General features: G+C 31.6%; 1 protein-coding gene across 1 annotated transcript; it reads left to right on the top strand.

The window, feature by feature from the left end:
* Positions 1–8191: 8191 nt before the first annotated feature.
* Positions 8192–9698, top strand: LOC146935342 (F-box/kelch-repeat protein At3g23880-like). Its single transcript, XM_085750518.1, has one exon. The coding sequence runs from the start codon at positions 8258–8260 to the stop codon at positions 9530–9532; it is 1275 nt and encodes a 424-aa protein (XP_085606644.1). The 5' UTR covers positions 8192–8257; the 3' UTR covers positions 9533–9698.
* Positions 9699–15411: the final 5713 nt, after the last annotated feature.

The following is a 15411-nucleotide window of genomic DNA, read 5'->3' on the forward strand; positions in this document are numbered from 1 at the left end:
AAAAAGAATATCAACCAAGATTAAAAAAAATGATTCATTTACATAAAAGACCAGATTTGCTTTAATTGATAATACTATTTTTGGTCAGCTTACCATATTCAGATTGAAAGATTTCGTGAGGATCATCGATCACGTAGATGTCAGCAGGAACAAACTTATCATCACATTGTTTTATTTTGGTAACATACTAAAAGTTAATCTTATAAGGGTGTTTCGCCGTCCTATAAATAAGTTATATGATTAATTTAGAGAACAATACAATTACGGATAATGACCTAATACAATTAGGGATAAAATAATAGAAGAACAAAAAATAAAAACAGCCGGACAAAAAAATATAAACAATCAATTGTATATAAACAAATAAAATTCCAAGGACCCAAACAAAAATTTATTGATACAATTACTAAAATTATTGATATAATCGCTCTTTGATATATATAAAAAAATGAACCGATCGTATTTTTGTTTGGATTAGGTTCAACTGTTGAGGTCAAGAAATTGTGATTTGTTTACACACGCTAGCTCTTTGAAATAAAAAAATTGAAAACTTACACGGTGAATCTAAGAGTTTTTTATGTAAGCAATAAAATGAATCAATTTAGTGTTGACCAAATGTAAGTTTTCATAAAATATTGAAAACTGAAGTCCTTTGCTTTATAAAAAATTAAAAATTTAGTGTTTACACACGCTCTTTGCTTTATAAAAATCTGAAGTCCTTGATATAGTTACACACGACATTAACAAAAAAATTATTGTTTTGACCAAAAGAAACAAAAAATTATTGATAAAAAAAAAAAAGAAAGATAAAAACTAAAAACAAGTGAAATGAAACTACCTTATTGTCCATTAGAACCATTTCCAAGGAGTAAGGAAGTTGATCCTTTTTCATATCCCTCACAAACCAAAGGCGAACGACTCAAACCCTGATATTCCAGTTTTCTTTGGAAGGGGATATATCAGAAATCAAGTCGATCTTTGGCGCCATTTCAGCTTAACAGAGAGATACGAAGATTACGTAATGAAAAAGAAAGGAATGTGAAAGACAACTGCAAAACAGGAGTTGTGGTGTGAAGAATGTGTTGGCCAAAGGGTCTAATTTATAATAGCTTTTAGAGGATAATTACATAAAACAACATGTAACTTAAGCAATCAAATTTGAGCTCATATCTTAGCTATTAAGCAAAATATAATATTTTTTTTTTATTAAATGATTGCATTTGAAAAAAACTAAATAGACTAAAATAAAGTATCCAATTTTTTTTTTTTGTTATATCACTATATCGTGCCACTTTTATAATTGTGTTTTTAGATTGGCAATAAAATATGGAGGAAGAAATTACTGTAATGGGGTGTCAGTTTATGTAAAGCTAATTTATACCGATCATATATGCTAATTAAACTCTCTTTTCATATCATATTGTAACCATATTTTTCACATTTGTTGCCAATCACTCATTTATGATTTTAATTTCAATTAAATACTTCAAATTCCAAAAAAAATTCTATCCTAAAATAAATTATCCGATTTTATTTTTCTTTCCTAAAATAAATATTCAACGAAATTTCTTAAAAAAAATATGGTTGGATCACGGTCACTATACTTGGCACATGGATAAAACAATATTCATATTTTTGGCACATGGATAAATATCAGCGTGCTAAATAGGGCTATGAATTTTACGTGATTCAATTTGTTTAATGGTTTTTGTGATTTTAGAGGAAAGGTCTTGAAATATATATTTTTTTTTTAGCTATTAAGCAATTCCGATTTTTTTTTTTGGTTTAAGGCTTTTTTTTAGGGAAGGTCTAACGTTTATTTTAGCAAGTCCATTAAATAAAATCAACTGAAATCATATTTTTCATATTTGTTGCCAATCACCCATTTATGATCTTAATTCCAATTAAATACCTCAAATTCCAAATTTTTTTCCGTCCTAAAATAAAATATCCAATTTTTTTTTGCTACATCACTATATCGTGCCACTTTTATAATTGTATTTCTAGATTGGCAATAAAATATGGAGGAAGAAATTACTGTAATGGGGTGTCAGTTTATGGAAAGTTAATTTATACCGATCATATATGCTCATTAAACTCTTTTTTCATATCATAATGTCAATTAAATACCTCAAATTCCAAAAAAAAAATTCTGTCCTAAAATAAAGTATCCGATTTTTTTTATCTTTCCTAAAATAAATATTCAACGAAATTTATTAAAAAAAATATGGTGGATCCCGGTCACTATACTTGGCACAGGGATAAAACAATATTCATATTTTTAGCACAGGGATAAATATCAGCGTGGGTTAACCTTTTATTTTCAACGATATTTTTTATTTATTCTGCACGTATTTTCATGTTATAATTGAAATATCATATTATATAAAACAATCTCGTTAAAATTTCATTCCTTAATACCAACTATAAAATATATGATAACTAAACACTACATTACACGATCATACAAATAATATAATAATACAATATCATTGGTCTTCCAAAAAAAACATTGAATTGTAACATTTCCATAAAAAAATAACATATAATAACACAATATAATTGGTCTTCCAAAAAAAAAAAACATTGAATTATAACATTTCCATAAATAAAACATTAGAATAGAAGAAGATTAGAGCGCCACATGTCGCTAGTTGAACGAAACTTAAAAACCTTTAAAAATGGTGACACTTGTCAAGAAAAGAAGAGAAAAGGCCTTGGAATAGGTGGTAAATTTATATTATATAGATTAACATCTTCATCTTTCCTTCACCATATTCATCATAAATTCATCTTTCATTCATCTTCTTCATCATATCTTCATGAACTTATTCATCATCTTCATGAGAGAGAAAAAAAAACTAGAAAATTAAACCTGTAACATGAATTCACTCTTTTGATTATCTAGTTCTGTTACTTTTTTTTTTTCCTTTCAATCCGTCCTCATTTCTCCTTCCACTGTTTCTTCACTGACCCCATTTTTGACTCCACCCACTTCCCCAACCATCTCTCTTCTTTCACATATTCATCTCATCAAGCCACAAAGTTCTTTCTTTTTATTTATTTATAATTAATTTCATGTTTGTGATTGGTATCTAAATCATTCTTCATTTGCTTCCTTTAAATCTTCATCTTCTTCATTTGGATTTTAATCATCTTCTGTGAATCAAAAAAATTTGCAGCTTGAATGAATTGATACGGCCCAGTTAAATAATCAACATAACGAAAAAAAGTGGCACGGCAGTAGGAAATCAAATTCAATGGGATAAGGAAATAAGGGAATTGAAACATTAAGTGCAGAAACCAATTCAATGGGATACGTAGCAACAATAAAAATTAATAGGAATTGGAATTCAATTGACACGGCAATGGAGACTAACAATAATTGGAATTAAATAGTAATAAAACCAAAGTTCTCAAGGATCTAAACGATGCAATAGCTAGGGTGAATGAGCAATGGCATCGTGAATGAGCAATATCAATGACACCGTAAATGCAAAGAATAAAGAGACAATTGAAACTTTGAATTCAATTGAAAGTAGTTTGCAGAACCTCAACTATCAATTTATTGAAGTTGTTGTTCCTAATTTTTTTTTTTTGAAAGGAAGTTGTTCCTAATTTAATTATTTAGAAGTTGAGTTTTGATTTTTGTGTTTAGAAGTAGATTTGAGATGAACATAACAAAAATTCATGATATTTGGACATATATTTGTGTAGAAATTTTTTTGATTCAAGGAAATGATGAAGATCCGAATGAAGAAGATGAAGATGATGAACATGTTCATCTTATTTTGGATTTTTTTTTATTTTTAATAAAAATATATTTTAAAAGGTTTATCCAATGTGGCTTTTATAAAAAGGTTTATTTAAATATTTTTTGAAATAGAAGGAAGAAAAAGTCAAAAAGGAGAAAGGGAATAAATATAGTGTGAAAGACAACACAATAACACTAGTGATGTGCTTAATCTGATGGTTCAAAAAAGTTAGTCTACGGTGGAACATATTGAGCAGGTACACAGTACATACCATGCAACAATCAGCACACATGACATGTGGCGCCTTATTATTGGATGTAGGGTAACTTCACCGAAGAAGTCAATTGAGGAACTTCACCATAGAATTTTCCTTCTTGGTTACCTCATGCCGAACAACAGATTACTAAGGCCTTTTTCCCTTGGGAACCAAAGGGTTAACTCATTTTGTTTTGTCAATTTGAAAAATCAAATACATTTCTATTGTATAGAACTTCTGACAGCTATAAAAGGAAACAAAAAAATCAAATAAATTTTTCTCATTTAGAAGGTCAAACACAAATAAAAGTACAACATAACTATGGTATGAAATTAATCATTAATCAATTCTTCTATAAATAATGGCTATCATATCAATTATATTTAAAAAAATTGAACATGATTAACTAAAAAAATAATGGTTTTCTTTTTTTTGGTGGTGGCCGGGGTTCCAACCTCAGACCTTGCATGTTATTATGCTTTCTACCTACCAACTAAGCTAAACTCACGAGTATGGTTTTCTTTAATATTATTATAGGATCACGAATACTTTTTAATTTTCATATATTAAAATCTTGCCGTTTTTATTTTATAGCATGGTCAAATCTACGTACACTATACAATATAAACAATTTCCTAGCATGAGTTTTTTTTTTAACAGACTTGGCAGAACATATTATAGTACACATGATAATTTATCATTTCCTTAACCATTTAATGTCCCATGTTCTTAAATAAAATAAAAAATAGAATATTCTTGTCATACACTCGACCAACTCTCAATATCCAATAAAAAATTCTCAACACTAACTTGATCTCTCCACATTATCCACAAATGAAAAGCTTTTTGTAGAGGCAATTCAATGATATTTTTGTGATTGTCCCAATTTTGTTTATTTTTGTCTTAATTTTATTCTATTAGAATTTATCAATTTGAATTGTTTTCAATAATGCTTTTCTATTGTATAAAACTTCAAACAACTATAGAAGGCAAGAAAAAAATCAGTAAATCACCAAATTAGTCCATGTCTTTGTACCAAATTCTCAATTTGGTCCCTGACTCTATTAGTTGTTTTGTATTTTGAGTGTAAATGACTCAATGTCTTTTAACACTATCTCAGGAGTTGCTGCAGCAGCCTCTAATTCTACTGTCTTGCTGGCTGCCTTGCTGCTCTCTTGCGTGGCCTCCACAAATTGTGAACCAGTGGAGCTGTGTTCGTCCTCAACATGTAAATGAGCTTCAGGGGGTGGAACTTTGCTGCTACTAGCTTGATTACAAACCTGCACTTCTGCTAATTCATCATTAATTTCTTTTTCAAGATCCATGTCTACTTGCTTCCTTTGCTGCTCCAGAGAATGAGCCACATGATTTTCCACATTAGTATCAGCAATTACAACTTCGGTTACCTTTGTGACTGGTACAAATTCATGCCTGATAACCACTGCTTCTTTTTTTTTTTTACTTTGCTCTCTCTGAACATTCTCAGAGTTCACTTGCTTTGCATACATCCACATGATGCCCAGGTATCTTACAATATTCACAAAAATCTGGAAGATTCTCGTATTCTAAATCGACAAAAAAGGTGTAACCTTTTCTTTCCACCAACACCCTGTATCTCAACTGCTCCGCCAAATCCATGTCAACTAAAACCCTAGCGAAATGACCGAAAGTCCTTTCAATCATAGGTTTGCCTGAAATGCTATCAGTGCAAATAGGTGTTCCCACACTACAATTGCTATTGCAAATAAAATCTTTTTATGCCAATACTTCTGTGACAAACCATAAATCCTAACCCAAACCTGAGCATTTGTTTGATATTGATTATTAGTGCTAAAATTTTGAGACCAGGCAAATAGCTTTAAAATTCCAGACTTGAGATTCCATGAGCTAACTGATCTAACCCTACGCAAATCTTCAACAGATGAAAAAACAAACTCGTAAAAACCCTTACCAAGAGAGATAACATGGATTTTAAGCTTTCTATTGAAACTGGAGCAGTACCCTTTGGCGAGATAACCCTCCCCTGAAGTTTGTGTTTGCATGCATCCAATCCGGCATCGTATTCATCATCTGGAATTGAGATAGCAAGATCATCACCTTTGAGACAAGGTTTAGGTAGTTGGCTGTGTGGGATGTCACAAACATTACTCAGTGGCCTGAGCGAATGTATTTTGCTGGACAAGGTTAACAGATTTAGGGTTAGGTGTTTTGGGAGGTGGAATCGGTGCATCAGCTTGCAAGCAGGGCCGGGAGAGACAAAAGGGTTTGGCGATGGTTTGTGAGGTGGCCATCGTGATTAGTGGTTGTAGTTGACGGTGAAAGGAAGAAAACTTAACAGGAAGGTAAGCTAGGTGAACAGTGTGATATCACAAAAAATCTCCAAATAATCTCCATAATCAATGTCATTCTCATTCACATAAAGTATTAGCAACCAACGAATGAAAAAAGAATAAGCAAAGAACTAATAAGAAAAGGAGAATAAAAGGTAGAAACGATGTTTTGAACTTAGATTACATTTCTATTAAGAATAGTAGTTTTTTTGCTCAAATGCCCTGCATTTTTCTGATGCAGATGTTTGTAAGATAACAATGTCTGTTTTTCTTTCTTCGTAAGATATTAGAGATGCTTTAGCCTTTTAATTTTGTTAGAGCCAAACATTTTTGCACCCTTTGATGTTGAAGCGTAATTGTATTCTGCACCACTCATTGATGCTATACTCTATGGATTACCACATTTAATTCATCACAACAAACAATTAGTGACACTATCTCAGACAATTGATCAAAATTTTGCACATCAATGGATCTAATGAGAGTAAATAAATTTAGCTTAAATTCAAATATTAGCATATCAACGGAACTAGTATGTTTCTACAACCGAACAACAGAAGACCAAGATGATACTGAATTTGTGAATAGTTAATTTCTCAGAATATTAACACACTTTGATTTCACTCATTTTGCAATTCATTTATAATAATTTATAAACAAATTTTAGGGTTGACAATTTTCTTTGAAATGCAAAAGATGATAAGAAACTTGTAACAGTTATTCAGACAGTCATTATAAATTTGAGTTGCAAGCCCAATCATACACAATAGCCCTCTCGTAGGTCATTGAAACAACACCTTAAATCACATTCCATCAACCAAGCCTCCCATTTTTATTCATCAAAGCGTAATACTTATGCATGAAGTTTAGTTATATATATATTTTTAAAATTAATTCTAATTGAAAATAATAATAGAAATTAAACTCCGAACTTTTGATTTTTTTTACGGAAAAATTAATAAATAATTTGATCCCCGCACGAGACGAACAAAGACCGACATTACAAAAACAACATAGCCAAGGCGCTCCCCATATAGGTGGAACACTAAAAAAAAAAAAATCTTACACTTCATTCATCAAAGTACTAATAAATACACCACCCAACCCAACCGAGGGCCACTACCAAAATCAACAAACACTAGCCACCAAAATCAAAGGCTACACCAAAATCAATGTTAAATCCCCACACGACATCAGGCAATTGGTCTCAAGTGGTGAATAAGTTCCACCAAAGACAACTTGTCCATGAGAACCTAATTTCAATTTTTGGATGAAACAATTTTTGTCCATGCTTAACATACCTCCTAACCAAACTCTAGATTTTTAAGGTCTCTTTCTCCTTAGAACCGGTGGGTTAGAACCAAAAAAAATTACGTCACTTCATTATTTCCATGTTTTTTTAGGGGAACATTAATTTCATGTTAATTAATTTTAATTTTTGATATCTCTTAATAAAAATATACAAAGTACAATAAACATTCTTAAAATTAATTTATATTAAATTTATCAAGATTTTTTATCTGATTTCGTATAACAATGCATGTTCTTGCCAACTGACCTATAGAGATAAATTTAGTAATATATATATCATGTTTTTTACTGAAATATTTATAAATTTATGCCTTTTGTTTTCCTTTTTTTTTTCAACACTTTTTGTTTTACTTAATGTATAAGTTTCTTTAACTTTTTTTTTTAACTAAAACTTAATATATAAGTTTTGGTTCGACGTATAAGTTTCTTTAACTAAAACTTAATATATAAGTTTTGGTTCGACAAAGCTTAGTAGATAAGTTAGTGCTAAGCCTCCTTTAAAACGAATTAAATAAAAATTAGTGCTAAGCTTATATATATACACGTGTGTGTTAATTTCCAAAAGAGAAAAAAAAAAAAAAAAAGACAACAAAGAACAGATCTCAATGTGGGAGGACTGGGATCTAGACATAACAACGCCACCTCCTTCACTTTCTTCTGATGATGAAATTTCACTCTTCAACATGTTCTCCGTTGTACCCCTAGCATCAGCACCGCCCTCACTTTTATCTGATGATTCGCTTTCAACCCAGCCATTACCTACTCTTTCGCTGGACGTTGTCGAAGAAATCCTGTGTAGACTACCCGTGAAACTCCTCCTTCAACTTCGATGTGTCTGTAAGTCGTGGAATTCTCTAATCTCTCATCCTAAATTTATGAAGAAGCACCTTCATCAGTCAACCACACGCCGCATCCACTTTTTAAGCTACTCTAATCCCTTATGCAAGTTCGTTCTCACCTCTTACCCACTCGACTCTCTTTTCACCAAAGACGGAACCACCAATGTCACCCAGCTCGAGTGTCCTCCATTCAATTGTGACGGACATTATAGTTATTATTTTGATCATATTGTTGGCTCTTGTAATGGAATTCTTTGTATTGCCCAATATATTGGTGGTTTCTGTGTATTGTGTAACCCATCCCTTGGAAAATTCAAGGAATTGCCCTCTATTGAACAGCCAGAAGTGACAAGCTTTGAAAGCACAATTTATGGCTTTGGCTATGATCATGTGAATGATAATTACAAGGTTGTTGCTGTTTCATATTACAATGCATTAGATAGTATTGTTAATTTTGTTGGCAAAACTGAAGTGAAGGTTTATACATTGGGTACCAATTTTTGGAAGAACATTCAGGAGTTCCCCTTTGGTAGTGTCCCTGTTGAGTGTTCAGGAAAGTTTGTGAGTGGAACAATTAATTGGTTGGCGTCTAAAGATCGGTATAGGGAAAGTCCATGCTTTATTGTTTCTCTTAATTTAGAAAATGAGTCTTATGAAGAGGTTCCGAAGCCAGATTATGGAGACGTAGATGAGAAATTCTTGATCTTGGGTGTCTTAAGGGATTGCTTGTGCATGATTTCTAGTTATCATGATGTTTGGCTTATGAAGGAACATGGAATTAAAGACTCTTGGACTAAATTGTTTACTGTTTCTTACATGCGAGATCCTAGTAAGTCATTTAGCTTGTACAAGGCAGTATATATTTTTGAGGATGATCAAGTGTTGCTTGAATCTGTTGGAGATTGGAACTTCAAGTTGATTGTTTACGATTCAAGGATTAATACTTTTACGTTTACTAAGTTTCAAAACAAGAGTGTTTATAATTCAATGCATTATGGCCCAGAAGTCTCCGCTGAGAGTTTAATATTGCCTTGGTCTTAATGCTAGGATTTAGATGCAGTGCTATGTCACTTGAGCATGAGATTCAATTACAACCTATATGTTAGTTTCTCTTATGCTATTTATTTTTGTACTTGTTCTAATTATTGGTTACATCATTGTTTATTGTTAACTAATGGCCAATGAAATCTGCAGAATTTTGATTTTATTTCTTTGTTAGATGGTTTGTGTTTTGATTTTCTAAGACTGGAATTAGGGTTTATTTGTTGCGAAGTCCATAGTATGTTTGACGTTGAAATGCCTTAGCTGCACGGGTTTCTGAATATTCACTTCAAATCTTTCCCAATGCATAAAAATTATGAAGTTATAGAAGTTTCAAAAGAATCACTCAGAGTTAATGTAATCCTGCTATCCTTTTTCCCATTTTAATTGTCTTCCATTTTTCAATGAAAAATGTGTTTATGTTCGATAAATTGACTTCTCATTTTTCTACCAAAATAAAAAAAATGTTCGATAAATGGAAATTAAAGATTGTTAGGTCATTCGAGAATGGAATGTTGGCCATTTTCCCCTTAATCATTATTTAATTTATTTGTAACACTTGTTATTTGTAAATAGCAGAAAGTCTTAAACTCTGAAATAAGGAGGTTGTCTTGTGGAGTTTGAATTGGAAGGAATTGCAACACTTCTATAGAATCCATTTTAATTAAGATTAGGAGTTGGCTTCTGTATATAATTATATACATGCATCTCTCATATTTAATTTGCAAGACAGCAGAAGGTTAGAGATTGATGTAGTTGTTTGTCTTTGTTTTTGCAGACTCTTGACTGATCAATCTTTTCTCTGTTTAACCTTCACTATCAAGATGTCATGTTTCTGACATTTTATGGTGAATTGTTGGATCATTGGTAATCAATGGTTGATGGAATCTATAGGTTAAAAATTGTAATACAATTTTTAATAGTTTGGTTAATTTTAGTTGTTGATTCTCTCACAGTTTGTACTATATTTTAAATAATTCATAATCATGAATTGCATTAAATGGTTTGTCATTTGATTTCCTAAGATTTGCGTTATGATGTAGATGTTACAATGTCTACTTAGTGTTGCACAAATTTCTCAATGTTTGCTTCAAATCTTTCACAATACATTATGAACTAAACTGAATATGTTATAGAATACTATTGTGATGTCATTTTTTTAAAGAACATTGAATATCTAAAGGAAGTAGTGTGAACATTATCAATGAGATGGAAGCTATTTTTTATGGACTAAAGAAGTACATGGTGTTAGTTACAAGATTTTTTCGGTGTGAGTAAGGTTATGTGTGTTGTTACTTGTCACATCAAATTTGTTCATTTTTTTAGGTGTGAGTAAGGTTATATATGTCTTCTTATAATGAAGTGGTGTTTCCTTTTATTATTTTAATTAAATAGATTAGCAAACAGACATATCTATGACCCTTCCAATAGAATATTAGAACCACGTCAATGTGCTCTTTTTCCTCATGAAAACCTTTTCTTCTGTCTTTGAACATGTTTCGACATTTAGGTACCACTTTTTTTGAACAGATTTCGACATTTAGATACCACTTAAAAATTGTCTTTATAGAGCACTTTTGTGGTTATACAAAAGCTCTCCGTGGTTTACTCAAAGTGAAGCCTTTCTAGTTCATTACTCTCCAAATATTGTATCTTGCAACGTACTTTATTTCTCAAGAATGAGAGATGGAAATCGCCTATAAGTGGCATCCACTTATGTTGATCTTCTTATTCTTTGGAGATTATAAACTGATAATTTGAGGCTATGATTGAATGTTAAAATATTTGATGGCGTGCTGAGTGGAAATATGGGAAGTGGGTTGTAAATGGAACTATCTTAAGTGCAGTAATTTTATACACAATGTCATTTAGAAGACTTTTAGAATGACAATGAGTCAAGAAATAAATTCACAATTTCATTTAGCTCTCCTGTTTAATCTTTTCCCTCTTTTCTTCTGGGCTTTCAGTTTCTATCTAGTAGGAAATATAATCATAGCATTTTTAATTTATAATTTTTTTATACATGCATAGGACTACCATTTCAAGGTTAATATAAGGGTTCCTTTTTCCCCCTTGAATTTAGATGGTAGAATTTGAATATATTTTTCACTTGAAAATCAAAGATTAGTGATGATGTAGCGTAATCATCTCTCTAATCAGCAGCTATATGTTATCAGAGAAGGGAAATAAGAAGGGGAGGAATATATCCGAATACCTGAATGCTAAAATAGGCTTTTCAAAACTGAACATGTTAATAGTTGGAGATCAGGTTGTGTTCAATAGAAATCAAATTGTTCTTGATGAGTTACGTTTGGAGAGAGTGGCGGAACCAGAAAAAAAAGTAATGATTTGAAGTCTATCGAAGCTGATATGTCACTGATAATGGAAAAAGGTTATTGTTGTTGTTTGTGGTAGTGTTTTTCTATCTGTTGGAGTACTATTGTTATTTCAATTAATCTTATTGTCTAACTATAAAGCTTGATCAGATATGTTTATGGTATATGAAGAGTTATTGTTGCTCTCTACATAACAGTTTGAACTAGTAACCTCTGAGTTTTGTAAATAATCTTGAAACAATTAAGTGTCACAAAGTTAAAAAAATCGTGCGCAACTTGTACTTGATATTTCTTCCTACTATGTGTGACATAAAAACAGTGTAAACAACTTCTCTACTTAAAAAATACCGAACACATAAGGCTTATAACAAAGAAAGACACTTCTATATGAAAATAAGGTATCAATATATATGATTATCAAAGTTTATTTTCATTATGGGTTTTGAAAACCGAATCAAATTCCCCTTTTTTCAGATGGGCACGAGTCTGATCTGATTACTTAGTTAGAACAGAAAAGAAGTTGAAATTTTCAAAAGCTAAGAATATTCTCCAATAAAATTGAAACATTAGCTTGTAAATGTCTTCATCAATTAGTAGGTATTCTAAAGTGAAAGAGAGTATCAATCTGTTTTTCACTCTTTGAAGCATACAAACACCAGACACGACACTATTGACACATAGACACTATACACTATTTAAGAAAATTGAAGTAATTAAATGCAATCACACGTGTCACTGTTGTGTTGATGTCCGACACTGACATGGTGTCGGTTCTACAAAGCTTCCCTGAAGGATTGAGATGGTGCACACTGTACAGTTAGAGTGCTGCATTTTCTAGAGCATGAAACATTTGCAACAATGTGGTTGGTTATATATGGTCACCGGAATTTTAATCTGCAGCACTAATTTCAAGTGGTTCTTGATGTGTGTGTGTTATATAAAGGTGAAGCAAGCAAAATATAGGCGTTGTATTGGTAGTGGATATGGTAATGGAATAGAAAGTGTTCAAAACGAAGAATTGGAATAGTCACAATATTAATGTATTTTGTACTATAAAGCGAATTTCCAAAATGGATTTTGTAAAATGTAAATTAAACAAATTTGTGTATCAGTTAGCATACACTTTAGCAAACTATTCACACTTTAGCACTTACAAAAGCTTCAAAGAATTTATCTCAAATTTTGTATATTCACAATAACTAAATTAACTGCTATCCGCGCTCTCAATCTTCACCTCCCTTGTCACGTGGAGCCTAATCTACTCTAGAGGATTATAAAATATGTTGTTTCACACAATGTCCAGCACTTAAATTTTTTCTTGTTTTCATGTGACTCTTTAATGTCTCCTTAACTTTATTGTTACAACATATTTTTTGGTCGGACTACGATATTTCCAAATTCTCTGAATTTGTCAACATGAACTAGCTTGGCTCTAAAGTACTTTGCTTTTCGTCACAATGATGATGGTTGTATCAATTCCTTTTCTTCATTTAAGATGTTGAATACTTTGATCATTGACCATTGTATAGTTTCTCCTTGTGTCAGATTATCTTTACGTACTTGTGATTGCGATACCAATGCCTAACCTTTCTCGGAGCCTCTTAGAATCGATTATATGCTCCAAGTTGTTGTACCTTTGTATTTACAATTTAATATATACAGGAACTTTCTGAGAGCAAGATTGTTCTCTCTTCTATCAAACATGTATTCATTGACATGTTGATGTGGTTGTTAACTGCCTACGTGACACTGCCGTGTGGTCAAAAAGGATATGCAACAGGTGGCACCCTAAAACTTCTTATGGGGTGTTATTTCTGATTGTCATAGAGCTTTCATAGGGTCATTCTCCTGCAACCTTGGTAGATGTTCGATAACTTGTGCTAAACAACCTTGATAGATGTTTGATAACTTGTGCTAAATTATGCAGTATTTGTCATAGCATATCTGTAGCTAGACAACATGTATTTCAACATATCAGTGTAAATAGTGATTCTCCCTCGAGCCTTAGGATGATCGAGGCTGGTGGTTGTTCCAATGCTTTTCCTAATATCTTGTCTCAAATTAAAATGCTATGTCCTCCATCATTTGGTGTTTGTTGGCATCATGTCTATCAAGAAGATAATAGAGTGGTGGAAGCTCTTGAAAATTTGGTATTAACAAACATAAACTTCTTTGATACGCTCGCAAATTCGAGTGAACCAATACATTTGTTTTCTAAATCAATAAATATGGATCATTTTAAATGAAATAAAGAGTTATTTATTGGCATTTATAATATAATTTGAGTCTTAGACTCAATTTATTTAAAAATAAATAATTAGTAATCATTTTTTCAAAGATAATAATTAGTAATCATAGAAACACATAAAAATGCGTATTTGTAAATTAAAATTTGGGCTTAACAATTTTTCTTTGAATTCTGCTCTTCTTCCAACATATTTGGCTCGCGCCCAACTGAAATACTAAAAATACCCCTGCTTTAGTTAAATAAAGCAAGAGTTAAAATCTTCGCATCTTAACATGCGCTGCGCAACTTAACTCATGCTGGAGTTAACACTTGTTTACTCACGCAGGGGTATTTTGGGAAGTTCAGTTGGGATCGAGCAATAACTGTTGGGTAAAGAGCAGAATTCTTTTTCTTTTTAGAAAAAACTCAAATTGAGGGATTTAAGCCCATACCTTCACTTGTCTACTTTATGTTTTCAGCGTTAAAAGGCTAAAGTTGCGTTAAAAGGCTAAAACCAAAACGGTTTGTTCTTCTCATTCTCAGATGGAGGAAACCCGCGAAAGTTTTTGATATGACTCCTTCACTAAATCAAGAGAAACAATGAAATGTGAATCATTGCTTGCCAACCAATTAACAGTGCCACTGACAAATGTTGCGGATTGATGGATGTGGCAATTATATGTTATATGGGATGTCTGGTATTCTTATCCAATAATCAGTCCCCAAAGTATAAACACTAACTTCATTTTTGGTAGAAACAACAATGACCTTATAATTATCAATGAAATGATCATACCCAAAGCTTAATTGAAAAACATGTCCGTGTGAATTTTCCAAAGGAGGCAATAACTTAAATTTTCTAATGGAAGGGTTCCACAAAAAATAAGAATAAGAACTAAAATCGAGCTTACCACAAAAGATGCCATCGGAAGAGCACATTACATCTACAAATTTATCTCCATAAGTAGATAAAGTTGTGATACTATTGAGAGGGTAAAGTTGTGTCTGTGTGTTTGACCAGGGTCAAAAGTTTGAATTATATGTGTCCCTTTTTTTAATTTTTCTTCTTTATTTGTAAATGGTATAGTTGACGGACTATAAAAGACAATTTGCTATTGTAGTAAAAAAAGAAAAGGACGATTTGCTTTTTATTTCATTGTTCAAAGAGTAATTTTGGTAAAGTTATAAATACAATTAAATCAGTCATACACTTTTTTTCTAATAAACATTTAGAGAATCTTTTTAGAAATGTACTTAAATAGTCTAAAACTTTTTTTGGGTAATAAAATTAAATTGGTCTTGTACCAAGAAAATCA

Source organism: Medicago sativa, chromosome 3 (genome assembly GCF_051527215.1).
Source record: "Medicago sativa cultivar Bolivia chromosome 3, Bolivia_mono, whole genome shotgun sequence".
NCBI lineage: Eukaryota > Viridiplantae > Streptophyta > Magnoliopsida > Fabales > Fabaceae > Medicago > Medicago sativa.